General features: G+C 38.6%; 1 protein-coding gene across 4 annotated transcripts in view; it reads right to left on the bottom strand.

Annotated features, from left to right (window-relative positions):
* TRPC3 (transient receptor potential cation channel subfamily C member 3) overlaps nucleotides 1-23,849 on the bottom strand; it is a 72,968-nt gene that overhangs the window by 894 nt on the left and 48,225 nt on the right. For 3 of the 4 annotated variants that reach the window (XM_086345927.1, XM_086345930.1, XM_086345929.1), the window contains 4 exons: nucleotides 20,895-21,090; nucleotides 19,442-19,651; nucleotides 16,141-16,224; nucleotides 2,571-2,646 (listed from right to left, as the gene is read on the bottom strand). In XM_086345927.1, coding sequence (XP_086202053.1) covers nucleotides 2,571-2,646; nucleotides 16,141-16,224; nucleotides 19,442-19,651; nucleotides 20,895-21,090 — 566 coding nt within the window. The remainder of the gene's footprint in view (nucleotides 1-2,570; nucleotides 2,647-16,140; nucleotides 16,225-19,441; nucleotides 19,652-20,894; nucleotides 21,091-23,849) is intronic. The other variant, XM_086345928.1, reaches the window with a different exon arrangement.

Raw genomic sequence — 23,849 nt, 5'->3', positions numbered from 1 at the left:
ATATGATTGGTCATTTGCTCTTCGGATTTAGAAAAAAAAAAAAACAAAGAGTGAAAGTCATACAACATGAATACATTCGTCTCATAATGTCTCCGACATAGTTATTTTGGATTTTTTTCCTTTAAAATGTTTAAGAAATGCTTTGCCTTTAAAAATACACTGACTTTGGAAAAAGCTATAACAGTAGTCCAACTGTGTTTTAAAAGTAAAAGTCGACTAAAGTATTGTCCTGGTTCAACCAATTTTTAATACAGGGTGATTTATCTGTTGGGGCTTCCCAGGTAGCAGATTTATCTATTAACTAGTAATCTCAATCAGGATGTAATCTATAATCAGGGTACCCCCTTTCTGTCTTCAGGGAGTTCCTCTGGTTCCCTGAGCCATAAGAGTTGACACCTTTATAGATCATTTCCCATTGCTAGACTAGAATGGAATCCTATTAAAGTGAAACATTAACTAAAAATGAATCAATCTATTTAATAGGCAAATACTCACATGGAAGCAGTATATTTGAGGTCAAGTTTGAAGTAAGGGAAAGGAAGGAAAGAGAGTATGGGTTTTTCTTAGGGAAGCCAATGGTAATGACTATGGAGTCAAGGACACAAACAGCTTGTGTGGCACAAGCAATGGTGAAATTAAGAAGCTTAGATGTGATACCACTGACAAGGTTTACATACACAGAAGACTATAGGAGACTTCTGGCTATTAAAATACAACTGTTTGCGTAATTTAGCTTGGCAATATTTTGAGAATGTGTAGATTACAATCAAAAACTAGACTCTCTTGCAAAGAACTGAAATGTAGATAAGTCATTGACCTTGAAAGGTAACCTTCAGGGCATGAACTTATCTTGAATCCAAGAAATGATTCTTCAAATCACCGGCACTTTAACAGCATTTCATAATAGAATCACATGTAAAATATATCTTTAATGATATTTCCTGGTATCTTTATGATGTTTTAAAGTATAATCCATGTTCTTTGATTATATTTAAAAGACAGAACCTTTTATTTTAAGGAATCCTAACTCTTCTTCAAGAATACACACAAAAGTTATTGATTCTTTTCATGGCAAAAAAAAGTGCAGGTGATTTTCCTTTCACATACGGCAACAGAGAGGAAATAAACTGATCAAATTTGAAATTAAAAGTCTTCCATGGAAGAAATGGATTCTCACACCATTTACTATCATATTTGGACCATAAGCCAGTGAGCTTCCTCTTGCCTCCCTACTACCATATCCTTCTTCCTTGTTTTTGAGTTATGGGAAGCCTACATACCAAGTGCTGTATTTACCAACACGGGAAACATATTTATTAAATGAGGGGGTTACGTTGTATGATATACTATTTTAGTTAGAACTTTGTCCAAAACTCTAAATTCTCTTTAATTCATTAATTCCCATTAATTCATTTTCCTCTTTTGTGTAAAAGTACTTAGAAGATGGCTCCTTTTTTCTGAAGTTGTCATGGTGGCCCAATTCCCCACTTCACTTAATTTTTGTGTTTTCAGAGAGGTTATGGCACAACTGATAAGGTTTCTGCTTTCTAAACTAAAACTCAATTTCAATTCTGTCTCTGAGACTGTTTCTGGTGACCATGATTTGATTTTTTGCTGATTTCCAAACATGCATTCTTAGATTTCTGTGCTACAAACACATATGGTATTGACTCATATTTGCAAGGGATTTCTTGCATTAATCAAGTAATGGCTTCAGAGTTCATCAACAGTTTAGTTTAGCCCTTTCTTAAAAGTGTAGATAGATCTAATAGCATCTCATTGGTGTTGAAAGCTGTAGCTTTCATTATTATTATTTTTTTTTTTTTTTAATTTTTGGCTGTGCTGGAAGGCATGGAGGATCTTAGTTCCTCAACTAGGATTGGAACACTTGCCCTCTGCAGTGGAAGCAAGAAGTCCCAACCACAGAACCACCAGGGAATTCCCTGTCATTGCCATCTTTAGGGCAACTTATTTTTCCCTGACTGATTTCTTTCCAACCATGGACCTGTGCTTTGGCTTACATCCCAGCACTTGATGAAAAGCCTTATAGTCCAGACAGATGCGCTGCCTAGGATATGCCTGGAAAATCGGTACATTTAAGTAAGGAGCCAAGAAGAAAAGTGAAAAGCAAAAGAGAAACACCATATGACAAAAATGGGTTACAGATCTCTTTCTGGAAAACAAGTAAAAATTTTTCTGCAGAAATGTTTGAGCTAACTCTTATTTTACCTGCATCACTGGAAAAATGTTAACACTCAGCTCACTGAAACAGAACTGAAACTACAGACTACTCGTGTTACAGGGAATAAAAACTCCCAGCAAAATGACACAGTTTACACTCTAAGAATCAGTTAGAGCACTCTGTAGTGATAAATTGTCTCTGACTGACATTTTAAATAACTGTTTATTTTAAAAGAGAGCTTTAGAAATGAAACGTAAGATTTTCCTGTCAATCCTGGAAGAACTCAGTTAACCAAGACCAGATTTTTAACAGTATCCTTCAATATGAAGTTTTCCACTGTTCATTAAATTAGTTGTAAAACGATGTTTTTTAAGTTGAAGATGCTTACCTTCATTAACTTCATCATTTTCTTTGTCTACTTGTGCTTTCAAAACATATCGCTTTATAAGTCTTTTCATTATTTGCTGTTGGGCCAAAAAAAAATTGTATCACCAATGATACATACAAGTAATCTGAATCTTATTTTCCAAAGAGCTTTACATACCAGTAAAGAACTCAGGGAAGAGACACTGTACCAATGGAAGACTCACCCAGATTTCAGAACTTAACCCTTTTCACCGTTACTGAGTTTTTCTGCATAATCCACGACACTCCCTTGCCCCACCCTTCACCTCAGCCCCTCACCACCAGCCACCCTATTCCAGGAAGGCAAGAAGCTTTACAAGAAAAGTTGAGTGGAAAGACTTCAATGCATGATTTTCTTTCATCTAGTGATTTCTCTATACAATATTATCATCTATAGACACTACTGTATTTTTTTAAAAATCTAGAAACATATGCTCAATACAGAGAATTTGGAGAGTAAAGAGAACAAAAAGTAAACAAAACTCATCAATTATTCCACCATCCAAAGATACTCACTGTTGTTATTTTAGTGCATGTTTTTCCAACATCTTTTTTTTAATTTTGTATATCAACTATTTACTATATGTATTATGTTTTCTAAATACCACATATTGTTATATTATGTTTTCCTTTCACAGCAATATATACTGTGAATATATTTCAAATTCAATAAATGATCTTACAAGATAATTGCTTATCCATACAGAAAAAATTAAATTGGAGCCCTACTTCACAGAAGCACACAAAAGTGAATCCCATGCGCATCTTAAATATGAAAAGCAAAGCTTTTAAATCATTTAAAAGAAAGCACAGAAGAACATATTTATAAATTCAGTGCACAACTGGATGTTTTCCAAACAAGATTAAAAATTCTAATATAGTAGAAAAGATTGATAAACTCAACTTCATTACAATTAAAACTTCTGTTTATAAAGATACCAGAAAGAAAGCAAGCTACACACTGGGAGAAAATATTGATGATACTTACAACCTGTAAAGAATTTGGATCCAAGATATATGAAGAGCTTTAATAAGACAAACTCAAATAATCCAACAGGGAAATGGGCAAAAAACAAACAGGCACTTCACTGAAATGGAACTGTGAATGGTCAACAAGCACGTGAAACAATCTCAAAATGTTTTCTTTAGGGAAATACAAATTACAATTAAAAGAGATACAGGGGCCTGGGGGAAAGGAGAGTTGGATGAAGGCAGTCAAATGGCAGAAACTTCCAGTTATAACATAAGTAAGTAGTAGGTATGTGACACACATCATAATAAACACATTAATGCTGCAGAACGTTATATATGAAAGTTGGTAAGGGAGTAAACCTGAAGAGTTCTCATCCCCAGAAAAAAAATCTTTTTTTCTATTTCTTTAATTTTGTATCTATCTGAGATCATGGCTGTTCACTGAACTTACTATGATAATCATTTGATTATGTAGATAAGTCAAATCATTATGCTGTACACCTTAACCTTAAACAGTGCTGTATGTCAATTATATCTCATTAAAGCCAGAAAAAGGAAAAACATGATACAATTTTATATCTAAAAAGGGAAAAATTAATAGATTTTACAATGCCAAGTGTTGGAAAGGATGTGGATCAATGGAATTTTTGTACTTTACTGGCATAAGTAGGTCATTTTGAAAAATAATTCGGCATTATCTTTTTTTTTTTAAATATGGTTGATGTACAATATTATACTAGCATCAGGTATACAATAAAGTGATTTAATATTGGTTATTAAAAAATGGCTCTCTTTCCCTGTGCCATACAATATATCTTGGCAGCTTATTTTACACAGGGTAGTTTGTACCTCTTAATCCCCTATTGATTTGTTATTATCTTTTAAAACTGAACACTGCCATATCCTTTTAACCCAGAAAGTCCACTCCTTGGTACAGGGCCTAGAGAAACTCCGCACATGTACATGTGGACCAAGAGACAGACACAGACAAGGTTTATAGAAACCTTATCTGAGACACAAAAGACCTGGAAACAATCCAAACAAATACCAAATAGACAAATCATGGTATATTACACAATGTAATGTCATTGTGCTCACCAATGAAATTAGTTAGTGAAATTAATGAACCAGAGCCACACGCAACAGTATAGATGAATCTTAGAAGCATAAATGTTGAATAAAAAATTCAAGTTACAGACTTCATTAAGTATGAAATTATTCTCATAAAGTTTACTCAATAACAAATCTACATAATGCATTTTTCAGATTGTCTATATATGTAATAGGGCTTCCCTGGTGGTTCAGCGGCAAAAAGTTAAAGAATCCACCTGCTAATGCAGAGACTCGAGTTCGATCACTGGGTCACGAAGATCCCCTGGAGAAGGAAATGGCAACCAGCTCCAGTATTCTTACCTGGAAAATCCTATGGACAGAGAAGCCTGGCGGGCTACAGTCCATGGGGTCACAAAGAATCAGACACAACTTAGCAACTAAACAACATATATGCAATAAGCCTATATTTGAAAACCAAAGCAAGAGGGTGAGAAACCCAATTTCAGGATACTGATTTCCCCCTAGGTGGAGGCAAGGGTGTGACCTCGGGAGGAGCAGCAGAGCAGAGGCAATGAACAGACTCGGTTATCTCTCTCTGGGAGGTGGTGGCTTCCTAGGTATGCATATAGTTATACATCATAATTGATTATGTATTGCACACATTCTTGTGCATATCTCATACATCACATTAAAAAGATAATAAAGGAAAAAAGTCTGAACTGAAATGCAGATATAGTGAGGGTGGCAAATATACCTCAGTTTTAAGACAGTAAAAATTATGAACTGAAGTGACCCACTAGATGCCAAGGTCATGTAAAAAGGAGAAATGCCAGATAATTCAAAATGTCTGCCTCAGAGAATAATGATAAATTGAGAAGGAATCCATGCTATCAAGAAGGAAAAGCCCATTTTATCAGTCAAAAAATATATATAAAACGTGTTGAGTTGTGTGGAATTGGAACCTCAGGACAGACTCATGGCTGGGTGGATCTTAGCCAGGACTCATTCATTCACTCACCAAATATTTAGCTCCGTGCCAGGTGCCAAGTGGCAAGAATATACAGAAGAACTACACAAAAAAGATCATCATGACCCACATAACTACAATGGTGTGATCACACTCACCGAGAAGCCAGACATCTCATCCTGGAGTATGAAGTCAATTGGGCCTTTGTTCATCACTACAAACAAAGCTAGTGGAGGTGATGGAATTCCAGTTGAGACATTTCAAATCCTTTAGATGATGCTGTGAAAGGGCTGCACTAAATATGCCAGCAAATTTGGAAAACTCAGCAGTGGCCACAGGACTGAAAAAGGTCAGTTTTCATTCCAACACCAAAGAAAGGCAATGCCGAAGAATGCTCAAACTACCGCACAACTGCACTCACCTCACACACTAGTAAAGTAATGCTCAAAATTCTCCAAGCCAGGCTTCAACAGTACATGAACCATGAACTTCCAGATTTCAAGCAGGATTTAGATAAGGCAGAGAAATCAGAGATTAAATTGCCAACATCCACTGCATATCGAAAAAGCAAGAGAGTTCCAGAAAAACATCTACTTCTGCTTTATTGACTATGCCAAAGCCTTTCACTGTGTGTATCACAACAAACTGTAGAAAATTCTTAAAGAAATGGGAATACCAGACCACCTGACCTGCCTCCTGAGAAATCCGTACACAGGTCAAGAAGAAACAATGAGAACTGGACATGGAACAAGAGACTGGTTCCAAATCGGGAAAGGAGTACATTAAGGCTGTATGTTGTCACCCTGCTTGTTTAACTTATATGCAGAATACATCATGCAAAATGCCAGGCTGGATGAAGCACAAGCTGAAATCAAGATTGCTAGGAGAAGTATTAATAATCTCAGTACACAGATGACACCATCCTTACGGCAGAAAGTGAAGAAGCACTTTCTTAATGAAAATGAAATAAGAGAGTGAAAAAGTTGGCTTAAAACTCAACATTCAGAAAACTAAGATCATGGCATCCGGTCCCATCACTTCATGGCAAATAGATGGGGAAACGAAACAGTGAGAGACTTTATTTTGGGAGGCTCCAAAACCACTGCAGATGGTGACTGCAGCCATGAAATGAAAAGATGCTTGCTCCTTGGAAGAAAAGCTATGACCAACCTAGACAGCATATTAAAAAGCAGAGACATTACTTTGCCAACAAAGGTCCATCTAGTCGAAGATATGGTTTTTACAGTAGTCATGTACGGATGTGAGAGTTGGACCATAAAGAAAGCTGAGTGCCGAAGAATTGATGTTTTTGAACTGTGGTGTTGGAGAAGACTTTTGAGAGTCCCTTGGACTGTAAGGAAAGCCAATCAGTCCATCCTAAAGGAAATCAGTCCTGAATATTCATTGGAAGGACTGATGTTGAAGCCGAAACTCCAATATTTTGGCCACCTGATGCGAAGAACTGACTCATTTAAAAAGACCCTGATGCTGGGAAAGATTGAAGGCGGGAGGAGAAGGGGACAACAGAGGATGAAATGGTTGGATGGCATCACTGACTCGGTGGAGGTGAGTTTGAGTAAGCTCCAGGAGTTGGTGATAGCCAGGGAAGCCTGGCATGCTGCTTTCCATGGGGATGCAGAGTCGGACACAACTGTGCGACTGAACTGAACTGTGTCAGGCGCCATACTAGACACTGCAGATGCAACAGGGAACTCCAATGAAACTTCACCAGAAGAATTCACTATGATGCATCAACATATCAGGGATGTAATTAAGTTTAGGGGACAACGTAGGCATATTCTTATAAAAAGAAAAAACAAATGTTTATCAGTTTAAAGCAGCTTCAAAGGCAGTAATACAAATCAGTGGGAAAGAAAAGACTACTCAACAAATAGCTGTGGGACAATAGATCACCCTTACAGGGAAGTTAAAAGGATAAGCCATAAGGAAAAGGTTGATAAATCTAACCATATCAAGACAGTTTATAACTTTCATACAAGGAAGGATACCAGATAACATGAACTCTTATGTCAAATGGGATTTTTCCTATTGTCCTAGAATTGCTGATAAACCCAAAACTGACGACAAAGGATGATAAGTACCCCATGGTCTAAGACCATGTTGCCACCTGCAGTTGGAGCCAGCTACCTCCCCTCAGAGCTTACTGAGAGTCTCTAGATCAGTTCTGAACCTACCAACTTGCCTGGATTTGAATGTGTTTGAATTATTTACAAGCGATGGAATCTTGGTGACAATCTGTGTAGTGGAAAAGTTAGAATATATCTTATAAAAGGCAATCAAAGTAAATTACATAGAAGGTGCTCAGTTAATATAACTATTATTCCTTATTAGCATTTACACTTCTTTTACAAAGCAAAGTCTTTATTAACCAATAAATAATGCTGGGACTGCAGGCAAGGATCATGAAACTTCTGAGCAATACATAAAAGTATCATTTAAAATATTATCTCTACTAAATTTCCAATGGAGCCTTTAATCAAAGCCAGTATCAAAAATTAAATTGGTCATTAACTGAATCATCTTCTTTCGCTTTTGGTTAAATGGCTAACTAATGCAAGGGAAGTCTATAAATTAACTTCCACATTCCGCAGGCCTCCTGGAATTACCCATATATCTCTGTATGAGCCCGTGAGTCACTCTTTAAGGGAGACATTGTAACTTTATGCCGTGGACTTTGGATATTCTCTGTCCAGGCTATGGAAAGCTTGCTGGTAGTTACCTCAAACATTATCTCCTGCAAACAAATTTAAGTTCATTTCTCAGTTCTCCATTAAGACTGGAAAAAGGAATGAGATTTGGATGGTTGGATACTTGCTATGCCCTGCCTTTCCAAAAGGCATCAAAGCTTTTCTTTTTATTTGCTTATTTTTTACTAATTCAAGTTCAATTAACAATTGGTGGGACTTCCCTGATGGTCCAGTGGTTAAGAATTCACCTTGCAATGCTGGGACATGGGTCTGATCCCTGGTTGGGGAACTAAGATCCCACAGGCCTTGGAGCAGCTAAGTCCACTCGCCACAACTACTGAGCCTGTGTGCCACAACCAGGGTGTCTGTGTGCCACGACCAAAGACCCCGTACGCCGAAACCAAGACCCGATGCGGCCACATAAATAAATATTTAAAAAGTCAACTCACAATTGTTAAGTACTCTATCAGACATTTTTACATTCATCTCCTCATTTACTCCTAGAGAGAAGCCAAAATTGATTGATATCAGCCAAAACTGATTGACATACATGCATGTATGTCTGTATGTATAGATTCATCCATCGATAAAGTATGAATATAAAGTAACAACATAGGTTTGGACAAACACAGAGAACTTGGAAGTAGAGAGCAGCATTTAGGGGACGGAAGGAACCTTGTAAATCATGTGTTTTTCATTTGTCATACCACTTATTGTGACATACCCTGACATACCATTGTGCAGCCTCTGAATAAATCACAGCGTCTGTGATTCAGACCCTGCTACTTTTTCCAGACAGCTGGTTTAGTCTATTTTGGGACAACTGTAGCTGTTAAAAAATTCCTTTGTATTGAGCCAAAAGTCTGCTTCACTGTACTTTCTTAACTACTGGTCCAAGTTTTGTTCTTTGGAGAAACGGAGAGCAGATCTGCTTCTTCTTCTACTTGATCAACTTTCACTTCCTCTGCCTTTCCCTGCATCCTCATACCATTTTATTTACATCTCACCTATACCGTGTAGCCATATCCCAGGGCTGTGTGAAGGTCCACCTACTTTTTTCTTTCCTTCCCTTCCTCTTCATCTCTGTGCTGTCCTTCCATTCCAGTGGAGAGATCCCTGAAGCCATGGACCATATATCTCTGTAGTCTTACAACTTAGGACCATGCGTAACAGAGGATATCTTGAATGTGCCATGAAGCTTAAAGTGAGTGCCTCTTTATGCCATGTGCTTCCAGTAAAAATCAAGCCTTCATGGATCAGACCATAGACCAGCATACGGAGTAAAAACAGTCTAACACTCTCTGGGCCAAGGCTGTTCCCAAGCCAAAGAAGGCTGGGAAAGCAGAACTGCCACAGAAGAGAGTGGAGAGAGAAGTCACAAGGGCCTACAGCCCAGCTTTTGTGGAGGAGTCTTAAAATATACTCCCATTTCTCAAAGTTAAATTAGAATATCTAAGTACTTTTAACTTGAATAGCACAGGTATTCATGAGAAGAATTTAATCATAGCTATCTCTTTAAGTCTTTATGTTCTGGAGCTGAGGCTGAAGCTCCAATACTTGGGCCAGCTGATGTGAAGAGCCAACTCATTGGAAAAGACCCTGTTGCTAGGAAAGATTGAAGGCAGGAGAACAAGGGGGCAACAGAGGATGAGATGGTTGGATGGCGTCACTGACTCAATGCACATGAGTTTGAGCAAGCTCCAGGAGATGGTGAAGGACAGGGAAACCTGGCATGCTGCAGTCCAGGGGGGTCCCAAGGAGTTGGACATGACTTAGTGACTGAACAACAACAAGCCCTCCAAGTCTTTATGCTCTCCAGAGAAATCATTCCCAGTTTCACAAAAAAAATTCTTTATATACATAAAAAATTCCAGCATACTACTAATTAATGTTAATATAAATAATACTGCCCTTGATCAGGGCATTTTTAAACATTTCCTTTGCTGCCCCTTGAGACACATCTGAATGTGAATGCATTTTTTAAGTAATTGTCTTGGAGAAGAAACATTCATTTGAATGTAAAACATGTAAGGTGATGACCTGACTGGTGATGGTCACATGTTTTTTTGAGGGTGGCTGTGACTATTTTTATTTATTTATTTTTGGTTACACTCAGTCTTTGCTGCTGCCCGCAGGCTTTCTCCACTTCTGGTGAGTGGGCGCTAGTCTTCGCTGTGGTGCGTGGGCTTCTCATTGCCGTGGCCTCTCGTTATGAAGCACGGCCCTAGGGCGTGGGTCTCAGAAGTTGTAGCACACAGGCTAAGTTGCTCCATGGCATGTGGAATCTTCCGGGACCAGGGATTGAATCCATGTTCCCTTCATTGGCAGGCGCATTCTTATCTGGCTGTGACTATTTTTGAAAAAATGTGAAGTCAGATGGCTCTGAGCCTTGTTAATACAGTGAATGATTAGCTGAGTTCCATTATGAGAAAGTAACAAAGCATTTTTGTGTGTCTTATAAACTAATTATAAAAGTAAATTTTAGAGGTATTTCAAAAATATTCTGATCTGTGATAGAATGACTAGAATTAGTGTATTCTAAAAGTCACCCCTTTGAAGGAAAACTCCCCACTTAGCAGATTAAGATCTGGAATTTCCTTAAGGTAAGTCATATAATCACACCACGTGAAACAAAAATTCCTGGTGAAATAAATACACCAGTTGTTATCGCTCAAGGAGTTCTTAACAGGTAGACTTTATTCTAAATATAATCAAGACATTTATATGAAGTTTGGTGTGTATATAGCTGAGTGAGATCTCTTCGCTTAGTTTCTCTTTTTTCTACTATCACTTTTGGGGAGCTACAGATTATACCACAGGCAGAGGGAATTCATCTCCTTAGAAAAGACAAAAGGTACAGGATTCTGAAATCTCTAGGCATTTAGCAAGGATCATTTCCTATAAAAGCACAGCAATTTTCAATGTGACAATAAACTCAGACGTTTCTAAATCACTCAAAAGCTATCAGGAAAATAGGAAACAGAAACACTAACTCCTTCATTTCTGAGACTTAGAGGAACCTTTTTTTTTCTTTTTTAGAAAGGTTATGAGAAGCTCAAATGGGGATGTGGAGGCATGCCAAGAGCAGACATTCATGGCTGAGGACTTCCCCTGACCTTTGATACCAAGTCTTCAGAAGCTTAGACTATAGGGCTAAAAGGAAACTGTAAAGAAAAGTTGTATTTGCTAGAAGTACTTTGTCAGTGAGGTGGAGAGGGAGAGCCTGCCATGTGAACAATCATTCAGTGCTATTCTCGACAAGGGAAAATAAAGAATAAATTGAACTCACATACACAACCCTGTGTGTCCATGTGTGCTAAGTCACATCTGACTCTGCAACCACATGGACTGTAGCCCATCAGGCTCCTCTGTCCATGGGATTCTCCAGGAAAGAATACTGGAGCGGGTTGCCATGCCCTCCTCCAGAGGATCCTCCTGACCCAGGGATCAAACCAGCGTCTCTTACGTCTACCTGCATTGGCAGGAGGGTTCTTCACCACCAGCACGGCCTGGGAAGCCCCACACAATCCTGTACCTAAAGACAAATTCCTATTAGCTTGGGATGGGGCCCTGGAATTCTCTGACTCCACTCCAACCTCCTGAAAGCAGTTGGTCTGGAAGGAACTTACTTCATTCAAGATTGAGTAATAGTAAAAAATCTACAGAAGATCTGTACTAAGATAGTCCAAGAAAAAGGATAAAACAAACAGCAAATAAAGAACACACACTAGAAAAGTTGTGAAAGAAGAGATGAAAACATATAATGTCATTACTAATATATAATCTTTTAAAAATAGGAGCCGATCCTGTCTTGAACCAAGAGCACAAGGGAAATACAGTAAGCCAAAGGAGGAAATGATATTTTTAAGTTTGAAAATCTCAGGAAGAAGAGGAAGAAAACATTAAAATCATCACAGAAATAAAAGATATGTTTGAAGCAGTGCATATGAAGATAGACAGGAATAAAAGACAGGATGAGAAAAAAGGAGCCAAAAGGAGACATGGATAAAAAAATTTCAAAAGGCATAAAGGAAAAGAGATGCCGCAGACTTCTGATTGGTCTCTTTGAAGAGACTCCAAATAATGGAATGGAAAAAATATTTCAAAATATAGTTCAAGGAAATTATTTAGAAATAAAAGGCATGTACTTGAATGCACAGATTAAAAAGACATACTTCACACCAGAAAATAAATGCATACAGATCCAATGTACAGAACAATCAAGTTGTTGGATTTAAAAAGTAAAGAAAATGTGGGCATTCACATCAAAATCTGAGGTCAAAGGAAGAAGCATATGAGAAAAACCATCAGGTTGGCTTCAAATTTTCCATACCAACATTCCATTCTCAGAGCAGCAGAGCAACGTAGATAAATACATCAAGAAAATAAAGTCATTATCGAAGAACTTCACAGCTGGTCAATATGAATATACAGAAAGTAGGAAATAGTTTAGGACATGAAATAACTCAGAGAACATAGTTTCCATGAGCTCTTTTTGAAGAAAGTGGTGGAAGACAAACGACCTGACAAAGAGATGAACAGAAAATTAAGGCAAAGACTAGTGGTGAGTACCGACTCTGTTTAACTAAAGGACTAAAACTAAAGCAAATGTGGATTATAATCCTACAAGGTAGTGAAAAGGATAAGAAAATATCCACCCCCCCCCCCCACCCAGGTATACCACTGGAACATAAGAACTTTTTGAGCTGAAGGCAATTAAGAAGGAAAAAACACAGAAAGAGCTCTCTGCCTTCCTCCCATCTGCTCAAGCTGCTGCTGCTGCTAAGTCGCTTCAGTCGTGTCCGACTCTGTGCAACCCCATAGACGGCAGCCCACCAGGCTCCTCTGTCCCTGGGATTCTCCAGGCAAGAATACTGGAGTGGGTTGCCAAAGAGCAGGACATAAATTTCCCTTTGTGAAGGTCTTCCCCCTCCCACCTCTTTCCCATACCAAGAGGAAGAGAACAACCATCATCACGAGAGCTCAGAGATGGGTCTGCACAAACACAAACCTCACTATAGTAACGCTGCTGCTGCTGCCGCTGCTGCTGCTAAGCCGCTTCAGTCGTGTCCGACTCTGTGCGACCCCATGGACGGCAGCCCACCAGGCTCCCACATATTTACCTTCCCACAATTTACCACCCCTAGGAGCACAAATCTCCCTTCGTTTTGTCACTTCTCCACAAAGTCATTGCCCCTTCTAGGATGGTATCTAAGTCCCAAATTCTAACCACCCCTTTGAGTTATTCATCACTGAGTTCTCCCATGTGTTTGCATTTTGCACACACAAATAAAACTTTATTTTTTTTCTCCTGTAAACCTGCCTTTTGTCAGTTTAATTCACAGGCCTCAGCTACTGAACCTAATGGGCAGAGGAAAGATTTTATGCCCTACCCCTGCAATTCTAATATTTAACTAGCAAAAGCTGGGAGGAGGAGGGGGGAAATGGTGAAAGATAAATACACTAATTTTTTCCTATTTTAGCTTGAAACTTATAAATCAAGTAACAGATACAGGTATGTGCACAGCACCAAGACAAATAATATAATCCATTTCAGCAGAGACTGCCAATTCTCTTCCCTTGATTCTTAGCTCAGTACATGGAGACTAGGAATTAAGACTCATTTCCTGGCTTCTACTGCAGATATGTTGTTTATGTAACTTTACAGAAGCTCCTTAGAGGATCGAGGCATCTTTCTTCTCTATCATTGTCTATTTTTGAAATGCAGAAATAATAGCCAGAGCTCTGGGAGCTTTCTTGGACCATGAGATCATGTTCAACTGAAAGCCAATCATGACAGGGTAATATGACAGAGACAGCCTGGGTCTGTGACAGTGGTAGATAGATAACAGCCCTGGAAGGGCCACCTCCGGAGTTCTTAAATAGAAGAGAGAAATACATTTCTATGTTCTTTTAGCTTATGCAGTGGTTGGTATTTGGTGGTTTTGTGTGATTTGCACCAGTTAATCCTAACTAATGTAACACTCTGAGGAGTACTTTAAAATGATACTGGGCACAGGAATGAAAATCTGAACAAATGGAAAGGTAAAAATATTCTTAAAAAGTAAGACATCACATTATAAAGGAGTCAATTCTTCTTAAGTGAACACCATCCCAATAAAAATATCGACAGAATATTTTGCAAACTAGACAATCTGACTCTAAAGTTTAAATAGAAAAATAAGAAAAAATAATCAGGAAAATTATGCAAAATAAGAATCTTAAAGTAAGGACATACGTATGTGTTTCTCTATATTCTGTTTGATTCTGTTTTAAACTACAATAAGTAAAACAATGTGGTCCTATAGAATATTGGAACCTGAGGAATAAATCTAAGTGGATAAGGGAATTTAGTAAATGATTAAAGTGATATTTCAAATCAATAGAAAATATAGATTATTCAACACACCCAGCTGTGTGATCATCTGGAAAAAAAATATATTGGGGTCCCCACCCACACACTGCATAAAAATGTATTCTATACAGGTTAAATGTTATAATTTAAAAACTGAAACATGAGAGTACCAAAGAAAATATAGGTAAAAATATTATTAAATATCCCCATATGGGAGAGGAGCATTTGAAACAGAATACAAAATCTGAAGCCGTAAAAATTTTGTAAAGTTGACCACACACAATTTTCAAAAGCTGGGGGGGGAAAAAAAAAATATATATATATATATATGTGTGTGTGTGTGTGTGTACTAAAAAGACACACACAAAAAAAACTGGAGAGGTTACTTAATACAGTATTGCTTGTAATAGCTTGTAATGGTTACATTATATTCCATTAAATCGATGTATTTAATTTATCAGTCTTCTACTGATAGAATTAGAACAATTACTGGCAATATGATAGAGCAAACATTTCTATCAATAGAAGGCTGATAAATTAAATACATCCATATAATGGAACATATTGTAACCATTATAAAAGGCTTCCCTCGTAGCTCAGCCGGTAAAATCTGCCTGCAATGCAGGAGACCCAGGTTCAATTCCTGGGTGGGGCAGGTCCCCTGGAGAAGGAAACGGCAACCCACTCCAGTGTTCTTGCCTGGAGAATCCCACAGACAGAGGAACCTGGCAGGCTACAGTCCATAGCATTGCAAGAGTCGGAGACAACTTAGCGACTAAACCACCACCATAGAACCAAGTGAGGCTTTGACAATCAGTGTGCTAAGCAATTCTGTAGAATATGCTGCTTCCAAGAAAATCTTATGAAGAGGACCATACCCTTTAGCTGATATTATCATTCATTATCAATTCTTTGATCCTCATTCTTGTGATCTTGTACTCCGCAGCAATCTAAAGCTTTGGTAGTCAAAATGTCAACCAGATGAGAAGCACTATACCCTCTTCTGAGTTAGAAAACAGTGCTGAAATGTCACATTCAATATCACAGTGCAATAAATACTTTATTAAGTAGTACTGATGCAACAGTGTAGCCTAAGATTCCATTTGAAAAACAGATTATGTGCAGAAATGTACCAGGTTTTTGTACTGTGTGAACATTATTTTCCTAATATGCCAAATCTCCCACTGCTTTCTCCAGCTCAAGGTACATGAAAGTGACCTTTGGAAAATTGTGGCAGCGCTTTGCTTTCAATGTCACAAAGGTACTCTTCTTCTAAAGAAAAGAAAGAAAAAGAACTTGGACTCTGATTTCTAAAGTGCTCTCCAAATAACATACCATTTCCTCTGTTCCGTGTTGACCTCATAGTACATAGGAAGTGTACATAATTCTACTCACTACTCACACACACACAGGCACATGCAAGCACACACACAGACACCAGCACAGAGACATGTGTGGAACTACATTCAGATAAAGATAAATGTCTGTGAATGCTTACCTGATAACGTGTTGGCTGATTGAGAATGCTGTTAAAACTGTGTGATTCAAAAACTCTTGAGTTAGACTGAGTGAAGAGGTTTAACTAGGAAAAAATACAATTAACCTAGTAAATTAGAATACATTTATTTGGAAATCATAAATACAATCTACTTTATTCTCCTTGATAACATTTCTGGAATCAACATTTCCGAGGGACGTTTTGTGGAAGCTGAGTTGATTTCCAAAGGCAAAATTTAATGTAAGTAACGTGCTCACATTTATCAAAATGTTGGCAGAATGTCCTGTAATAAAACTATTGAAAAAATATATTTTTAAAAAATTTTTATTGAAAAAAAATTTAAGTTTCCTGGTGTTAAACAATTGTTCCTGGGGTCCTTGTATACTTTGTCAAAATGCCTTCGAGGATTTGGGAAGAAGTTACATGAACCAACTCCATCTGCTTGAGTCTGGTTCCTCTCCTACATTTGAACAGAAACACACTACATGTTCAGATGGTATCATTTGGCAAAACAGGAGCAAAACATGTCTTGCTAAGTGTCTTGGTCTTAGACTGTGTCAGGTTCACCACTTTGAACGGAATGGGACTCAAGTATTTGGTTTTCCTTTCTCTTTTTCTTTTCAAGGTTTAACTTTTGAGTGGGTAGAAACAGAAAGCAAGAAGAGAAGCTCCTTACCGTCTACCCTTCATGTACGTGAACAGGGCCTGCATTTTATTTGCAGATATGCTACTACCTATAAGGTGTGATTCAAAGGCAGGTCCCTTTATCCAAATATATGTACTCACTCCACCACCTGCCTTCCCACCATCATAACTCAGGAAGAGGCGGGACACTAGGCAGGTAGGAAATGGCACTGATAAGCAATGGTTCTCTTGATTTTGTCCTCTTTTCAACAGTGGCAGGAAAAAAACTTGGGGGAACAAAGTTAATTCTATTTTGCCGCTAGAGGTCAGTCTCTGTCGACAGGTAGGGCTTCCCTGGTGTTAATTCTCCTATTTTGCCACTAGAGGGCAGTCTCTGTTGACAGGTAGAGCTTCCCTGGTATTAATTCTCCTGTTTTGCCACTAGAGGTCAGTCTCTGACTGTTGACTGGGGTTAGCTGTAAAAGATTGATTTCTTGAGTCTCTTCCCTGTCTTCTAAAAAAGAAAAACAGAAACATATAATTTCTCCAATTTTTTTTTAACTAAACTCAGGACACAGAGATTATCTATGACGATTAATAAGATTAAAGAGATAAAGGCAGTTCCATGTACAACTTAAAAAATAAAATCAAAATGGCAGTTTTTAACCTGCTATGGGGAGATGGGGAGGCTAAGCAACATGGCTCCTGAGAAATCTGTGCTCAACCTTCCTTCTGTATCCAGCAACTGCCCTGAGGAAAGCTATTCTTCCTGCCAGTGGTACCATGCAGGCAGGAGAGGACACTCTGAACAGAGAATATCATCTGTTCCCCTCACACCCCTGCAAGCAAGCTGCTTTAAAGCAAACAAACAGGGGTCTAGGTGGCCACATGCCATCTGAATGTGCTCTCTTCAGCCTCTTCGTGTTTCTCCCCTTCTGCATTATGACAATGTTAGGAATGAAGTCAGTGAAGTCAGCCAAAGTCAGAAGTTAGTGAAATCAGTTGCCTACAGAAAGAAAACTTGAAGGTGTGACATGCTAGAGTTGAGTTCCCATGCTCGAACAACTTCCTTTTCAAATAATAAAGCCTCAGAGAATAATAATAAAGTAACAAAGTCCGTCTCAGCAGTAGCAAGAGTCACCCAGGATGGCAATTAAAGCCCAACTACTTTAAGAGACCAGCTAAGCTGCAGCCAAAGGCATGGCCTGTGGGGAGGAAGAGGGGCAGAAACCAAGCCAGAGCCTCAGCTTCTGAGCAGGAGGTAGCCAGGTCCAGCAGAAACAGCTAGACTCTGATGCTGGAAAACAGAAACTGCATAAATGCCCCACACTGGCGAACCCCTGTGACCTTGCATGAGTGAGTTATAATGACTTCAGCTGTCTTATCTATAAAATGGGAGTAATAATAATACCTACCTTACAGCATTGCATGAGGTTCAAGTGTACAGCAAAGCACTTTGTAAACTGTGAATGAGGGAGGGCACTGATATTTGTTGAGGCTGAAATTCTGTACATCTCACAGCATCCTCACAGTAATGCTATGACGTTTTCTCTCTTTCAGGTGAGACTAGTACAGTTCAGAGTGATGAAATGAGTTGTCCATGTTACTTTCTAATAAGCCAGAATTCAAACCCAGGTCTAATGCCAAGGCTCTCTTCCTTACATTATGTTGCTTTTCACTGTATATAATGAGGTATTATTTGAAGTCACAGCCAATCACTGCAATGCAACTTAATATCCTTAAGAGCCCATATTCAGGTCAAACAAAGGTTTAAAAGGCTACCTTCTTAAAGAGTAAGATGAAGCGTATTACAAATCTCATAAATGCACATCACTTTTAAAAAGTAAGAAATTAAATTGTGCTAATCCCATCTTTACCCTCAGCATCAACTGAGAAAAAATATGCACTTTATGGAAGTAACACTGCCATCTTGTGGGCTCCCAGGCTATTACAGCTACAGACCATTTTCCCAACTTACAGGCAAAATTGTTCTTTAACCCCATACATTTGCTCCTATATGTTTCACAACCTATTATTTGAGGCTCTGTCCATATCCTTCTGTCTCCTATGCCCATTCTATCTCTGAAAATAAAGTTCATGAGAATAAAAGTGCTTGTGTGAAACTCATCTTTGTTAAAATTAAAGTATTTTAATTTTTCAACCAGGACAACTCAAATACAAGCCATCCTTGATTATTTATAAAAGGGAGTTTTAGTGGTTAATATTTGGGGGTGTTCTAAGCCTGCATTAATTTTATATTAAAGGAAAAAAAGATTATTTAGCTCAATAATGGATTTCTACAAATAAGAAGAATATGGTGGTGGTGAACTATATATACAACCAACAGAAAAATTTAAGATTAGAAACTTATATGTAACTTAGAATAACAGTTGAGAAGCATGGAAAACACAGAAACAAAGTATTTTCTGACAGTAACTTTTAACAAGTTAAATAAGTTTTTTGTTTGTTTTTATTTTGGTAGTTTACATGAAATTCTGACTGAAAACAAAGCATAGACTAAGTGACTTCTTGGAACATTATGAATATTTTAAGTATTAGTCTATGAAGGACTATGGAATGGACAGTTACTTTCAACATCTTCTAAGTTCACACACTGAACAACATCAAAAGACAAGGAGCATTTATCTTCAGGTCTCAGTAAGCTTTTGATACCTACCCTGGACTTTGAGTTACCAATTCCCATTTCTATATCCTTCTGCAGTCTTCTCCTTCTGCATTTGGAAAAGTTAATGATCCGCATGATGAAATAAACAAATGACTTTGGACTAGGAACTAGACTGAAGGGTGGAGGTAATGTTTTCCCATCATCAAAGTAAGATAACCAAAGTTTGGAGCGAGCAAACTTCCATTCTACATCACTGTCATCCTGTGTCACAAAAATAGAAAAAATATGACAACTGATTTTAAAAACTAAAGATTCTAGCAATTTATCTAGTAGGGCCTTATAAGGAACCTACATTATGCTTTGAAATGGAAAAAGTGGTATATGTACATTTATCTGCATATAATCTCTATTGGGCTATATAATATCCCAAGTATCGCTCTCATGATACTTTTTAAAAAATTTTTCTCTTCCATATTCCTCTGTCTGTACCCATTGAAATTTAGCCAGAATTTCCTCTCTCCCATCCAAAAAATACATAAATAAATAAAACAAAGCAAAAAGCACAAGAAAAATTCAGGGTCAAGAGAGGATGAAAAGATTAATTTTTTCTCCCCCCGCCCAATTCTGCATGTTCAACAATATTTCCCCACTTTCCTTCCTCATCCACACCCATCCAAGCCAGACTGTAGATATATCATACTACACTCCAAGAGCAAAGGAGAAAAATGGCAGTATTCAAATGAATTGCACTTTGGAGTTTATGTGTCTTCAAAGGTCACATAAGGCCCCAGGGGCCTATTCCTGTCTTACAGCGCCTTTCATTCTCAGTGCTGCCTCCTGGTGGTGGGCATAACCATTCTAACTGGTAGACAGATGGAGAGGAAAAATGAAGAGCTGGTCCATGGGTGGAAGACGTTGGCTCAGTCATTTCATTCTGCCCAGTCTACCATTACCACACTGAAGCAGGTGTTCAGAGCACCACAGTTTTCATCTCTGGAGAATCTAACTTCTTCTTTGAGAACACTAACTTACATATTTCTGAAACACAGAGACTCAGTGGACTTAACAAACAGCAAAGTACTAAAAAGATACGGTACGCTAAACTAGAGGAGATAAGAAAACATACACAGTGATGAAGAAAGGTACCAAATCAAGCTCAATCCAAAGCAAACATAGATTTCTAGAATACTAAAGAGTCTGACTGGACTAAGAGCATCATTAACGCTTGACAGACGTCTAGTAAGTCCTCTACCAGGATCTTTCAGATGGTTCTGAGAGAAGGCAGCGTAATGGTAAATTCATGGGAACTTCGCTGTGCTCCTAGAAGACACTGGAAGGTGCATTATCACCTATCCAGACGGAAACCACAGAGAAGGGCCCCGCTTGGTGTTAAGCCTCTTTGTAGACACGGGCAGGATGTCCACCACAAGACACAAAAGCAGACGCGGTGTGCTAGTAGAATGAAATGGTGAGGATAGACACTGTGGGTAGACAGCAGGCTTACCTCAATCTCTTGATATGAGCTATTAATCATAGCAATGAGCATGTTGAGCAAAACAACGACCATAGTTACATTATATATTCCATATAGAACATATCCTATATTCTCTATGAATTTGTGATCATACTTGAGCACAACAGAAGTGACTTCAGACAATCCAAATATTGACCAAAACAAAGTCTTGAAACTTTCTTCTACACTGTTGGAAGAATAAGGTACACAGTAAATAAATAAACAGTTTCCAGTGTGAAAGAGTCAAAAGTAAAAACAAGTTATGGTCTGAATATTGCACAGATATAAAACGCTATTGTAAAATATCATCATAATACCCCAAGTATAATTATTGTGGGCTTCCCTGGTGGCTCAGTGGTAAAGAATCCACCTGCCAATGCACAAGACATGAGTTTGACCCCTGGGTCAGGAAGATCCTCTGGAGGCAGAAATGGCAACCCACTCCAGTATTCTTGCCTGGAAAATCCCATAGACAGAGGAACTTGGTGGGCTACAGTCCATGGGGTCACAGTCAAAGATGACTTAGTGACTGAACAATAACACAATTATTTTATTATGATACTTAATAGAAATTTTTCTCTCAACTTTTTAGAAACTGGTGATTAAATGTTGCTGATGCCTAGTTTTTCCAGGAGTTATCATCAAGAAAAAATTTTCTGAGCTTGTCAGGTGAAAACTGAAGTAATGCCCTGATACCCATTCCTTTCTCCTAAAAGGATGGAAGTTTGGGGTTTGATTTTGCAGGTGGTTTAGAATTTCAAATCAGGTTTTCTGGAACAGAACAAAATAGGGATTAAAATTATGTACCCATTTCAAAAAAAAATATGTACAAACGTATTCCTTGCAGCATGGCAGTAGGGAAGAATGAAAACTACCAAAATATCCATCAACAGGAAAGTGGATAAATAATTCTGGTACATCTACAAACAGCTATGCAGCCACTGGGGGAAAAACAGATCTAGCTTCATGTGTTTATATAAAATGATATCCAAGATATATTTTTAGTGAAAAAATGAGATGCAGTAAGTCTGAAATAGTTCACCATTTAAATAAAAAGAGGAGTATACAAATACTTATATTCTTGTTTACGTAAAAAATACCTCTGAAAGCATTCAAAAGAAACCACTGCCTCTGGACCTGAAGTGAAAGTGTTAGTTGCTCAGTCGTGTCCGATTCTTTGCAACCCCACGGACTGTAGCCCACCAGGCTCCTCTGTCCATGGATTTCTCCAGGCAAGAATATTGGAGTGGGTTGCCATTTCCTTCTCCAGTGGATCTTCCTGACCCAGGGATCAAACCTGGGTCTCCCGCATTGCAGGTAGATTCTTTACCATCTGAGCCACCAATGACCCCTCTGGACCTAAGGAGAACTAAGAAACTGGGATCCAAGGCTGAGGAATGGAACAGGCTGTAGATACTGCTCTGCATAGATTTTTCACCACAAGAATGTATCATCTACCTAAAAACTATACTTCAGTAGAAGTGAAGAGATGGCAACAAAATTAAGGGTTCTGATTCTTTTCTCTTAATCTATATAATCTACTTCCTGATTCTGCCAACACAGCAATTAGCAAGTAAGCCCTCACAGACTAATTTACATGCTTGGATCCCTTAAATGAACCTTGCCTGAATTTGGCTGGTTTTGTCATATACCCAAGCAGTAATCACTGACCTGTGAACTACAAGAATCATCCTTAAACAATTATACATGTAGAATTCCATTAAAAAGTTCAAAAGTAAGTCCCCCTTTTTTTTCAAAGAAATATGTATGGAAGTGGTACTTTTAAAATTTGTTAGAGTCTAAACAACAATTTTATAGTTTTGTGGGTTTTAATGCTAGCTTATTGATTCATTCATTCAACAGACATTGATGGAGCACCTGGTATGTTTTAATAATTGTATTAGACCCTGGGGGCAGAGGGTTGAGTAGAAAGGTTCCTATTCCTGTACAGCTAATCTCAATTATGAAACACTTGATGGTGAAAACTAAGAAAACCTATAGTCTCTTTATCCCTGCCATGAACTTAACAGCATCACAAAATGCCCCCACCCATCCTCTTGGTCCTTTGCAAACCTTCTCGCCTCTGATGCTGGGAATATAGATTCCCAAGAATGCATACATGTGTGGAGAGGGGGAGAGTGAAAAGGGAGAAGGGGAGAGTGAACAGGGAGAGGACACAGGCAGCTCCTGGCTCCTACTGTGGGCAAGAGCCTTTATATAAATTATCTTCCATGTCCTCCCAACGGCCTGATTCAAACCTTACTGTGCTCATTTTAAAAACAAGGAAACTAACACTGAGAAATGTGAAGATAATTAATCAAAAGACCACAGCTAGAAAACAGCAGACGTTGCATTCGCATCCAGGTCTGCCTGATTTCCAGCCCGTGTTCTTTCCACTCTACCGTGCGGCCAGGTCCTCACACAGAGCAGCGACGCCAGTGTCGTGTATAGAAGGAGTCCTCCCACAGGCCCAAGGGGTGCCACTTGTGCGGCACTTCTCTGGTCCTTTCCCCTCTGGGTTCAATCGGAACTTGTTTTTCACTACAATAAAGTGAGTTTCAGTTCTCTTTCACCCCTATTATCGGCTCTATAGTAACTACTTGGAAAAATTAATTCCAAAACAATTTAGATGCCTGGAAGGGCTTGATACTCTCTTTTGGTTTACAGGGAACTCACTGAGGGTCTAGCTTGTTTCCAGCTGTGGCACTCCAGGGGACGGAGGGTACAAAGGCAGGCAGGGGAGATTTCTGGTCTCCTCACCTGGAAGGCCCATGGTACAGACAGACGGCCTGCCTTCCTGACCACTGCACAGCAACAGGCAAGACAGGGTCTGGCAACGTGGACGTCTCCATGCTGAGGGAACTTACAGGGACAATACCTAAGAGAAGTGAGTGCAGGATGACTTCATGGAAACGGTGAGCCTGCAGTGCAGACACCAGTAGGACC

The sequence above is a fragment of the Bos grunniens genome, chromosome 17 (assembly GCF_055505025.1).
Source record: "Bos grunniens cultivar Pamir isolate PY7600 chromosome 17, Bosgru_T2T1.0, whole genome shotgun sequence".
NCBI lineage: Eukaryota > Metazoa > Chordata > Mammalia > Artiodactyla > Bovidae > Bos > Bos grunniens.
This window is presented reverse-complemented; position numbering and strand designations above follow the sequence as displayed.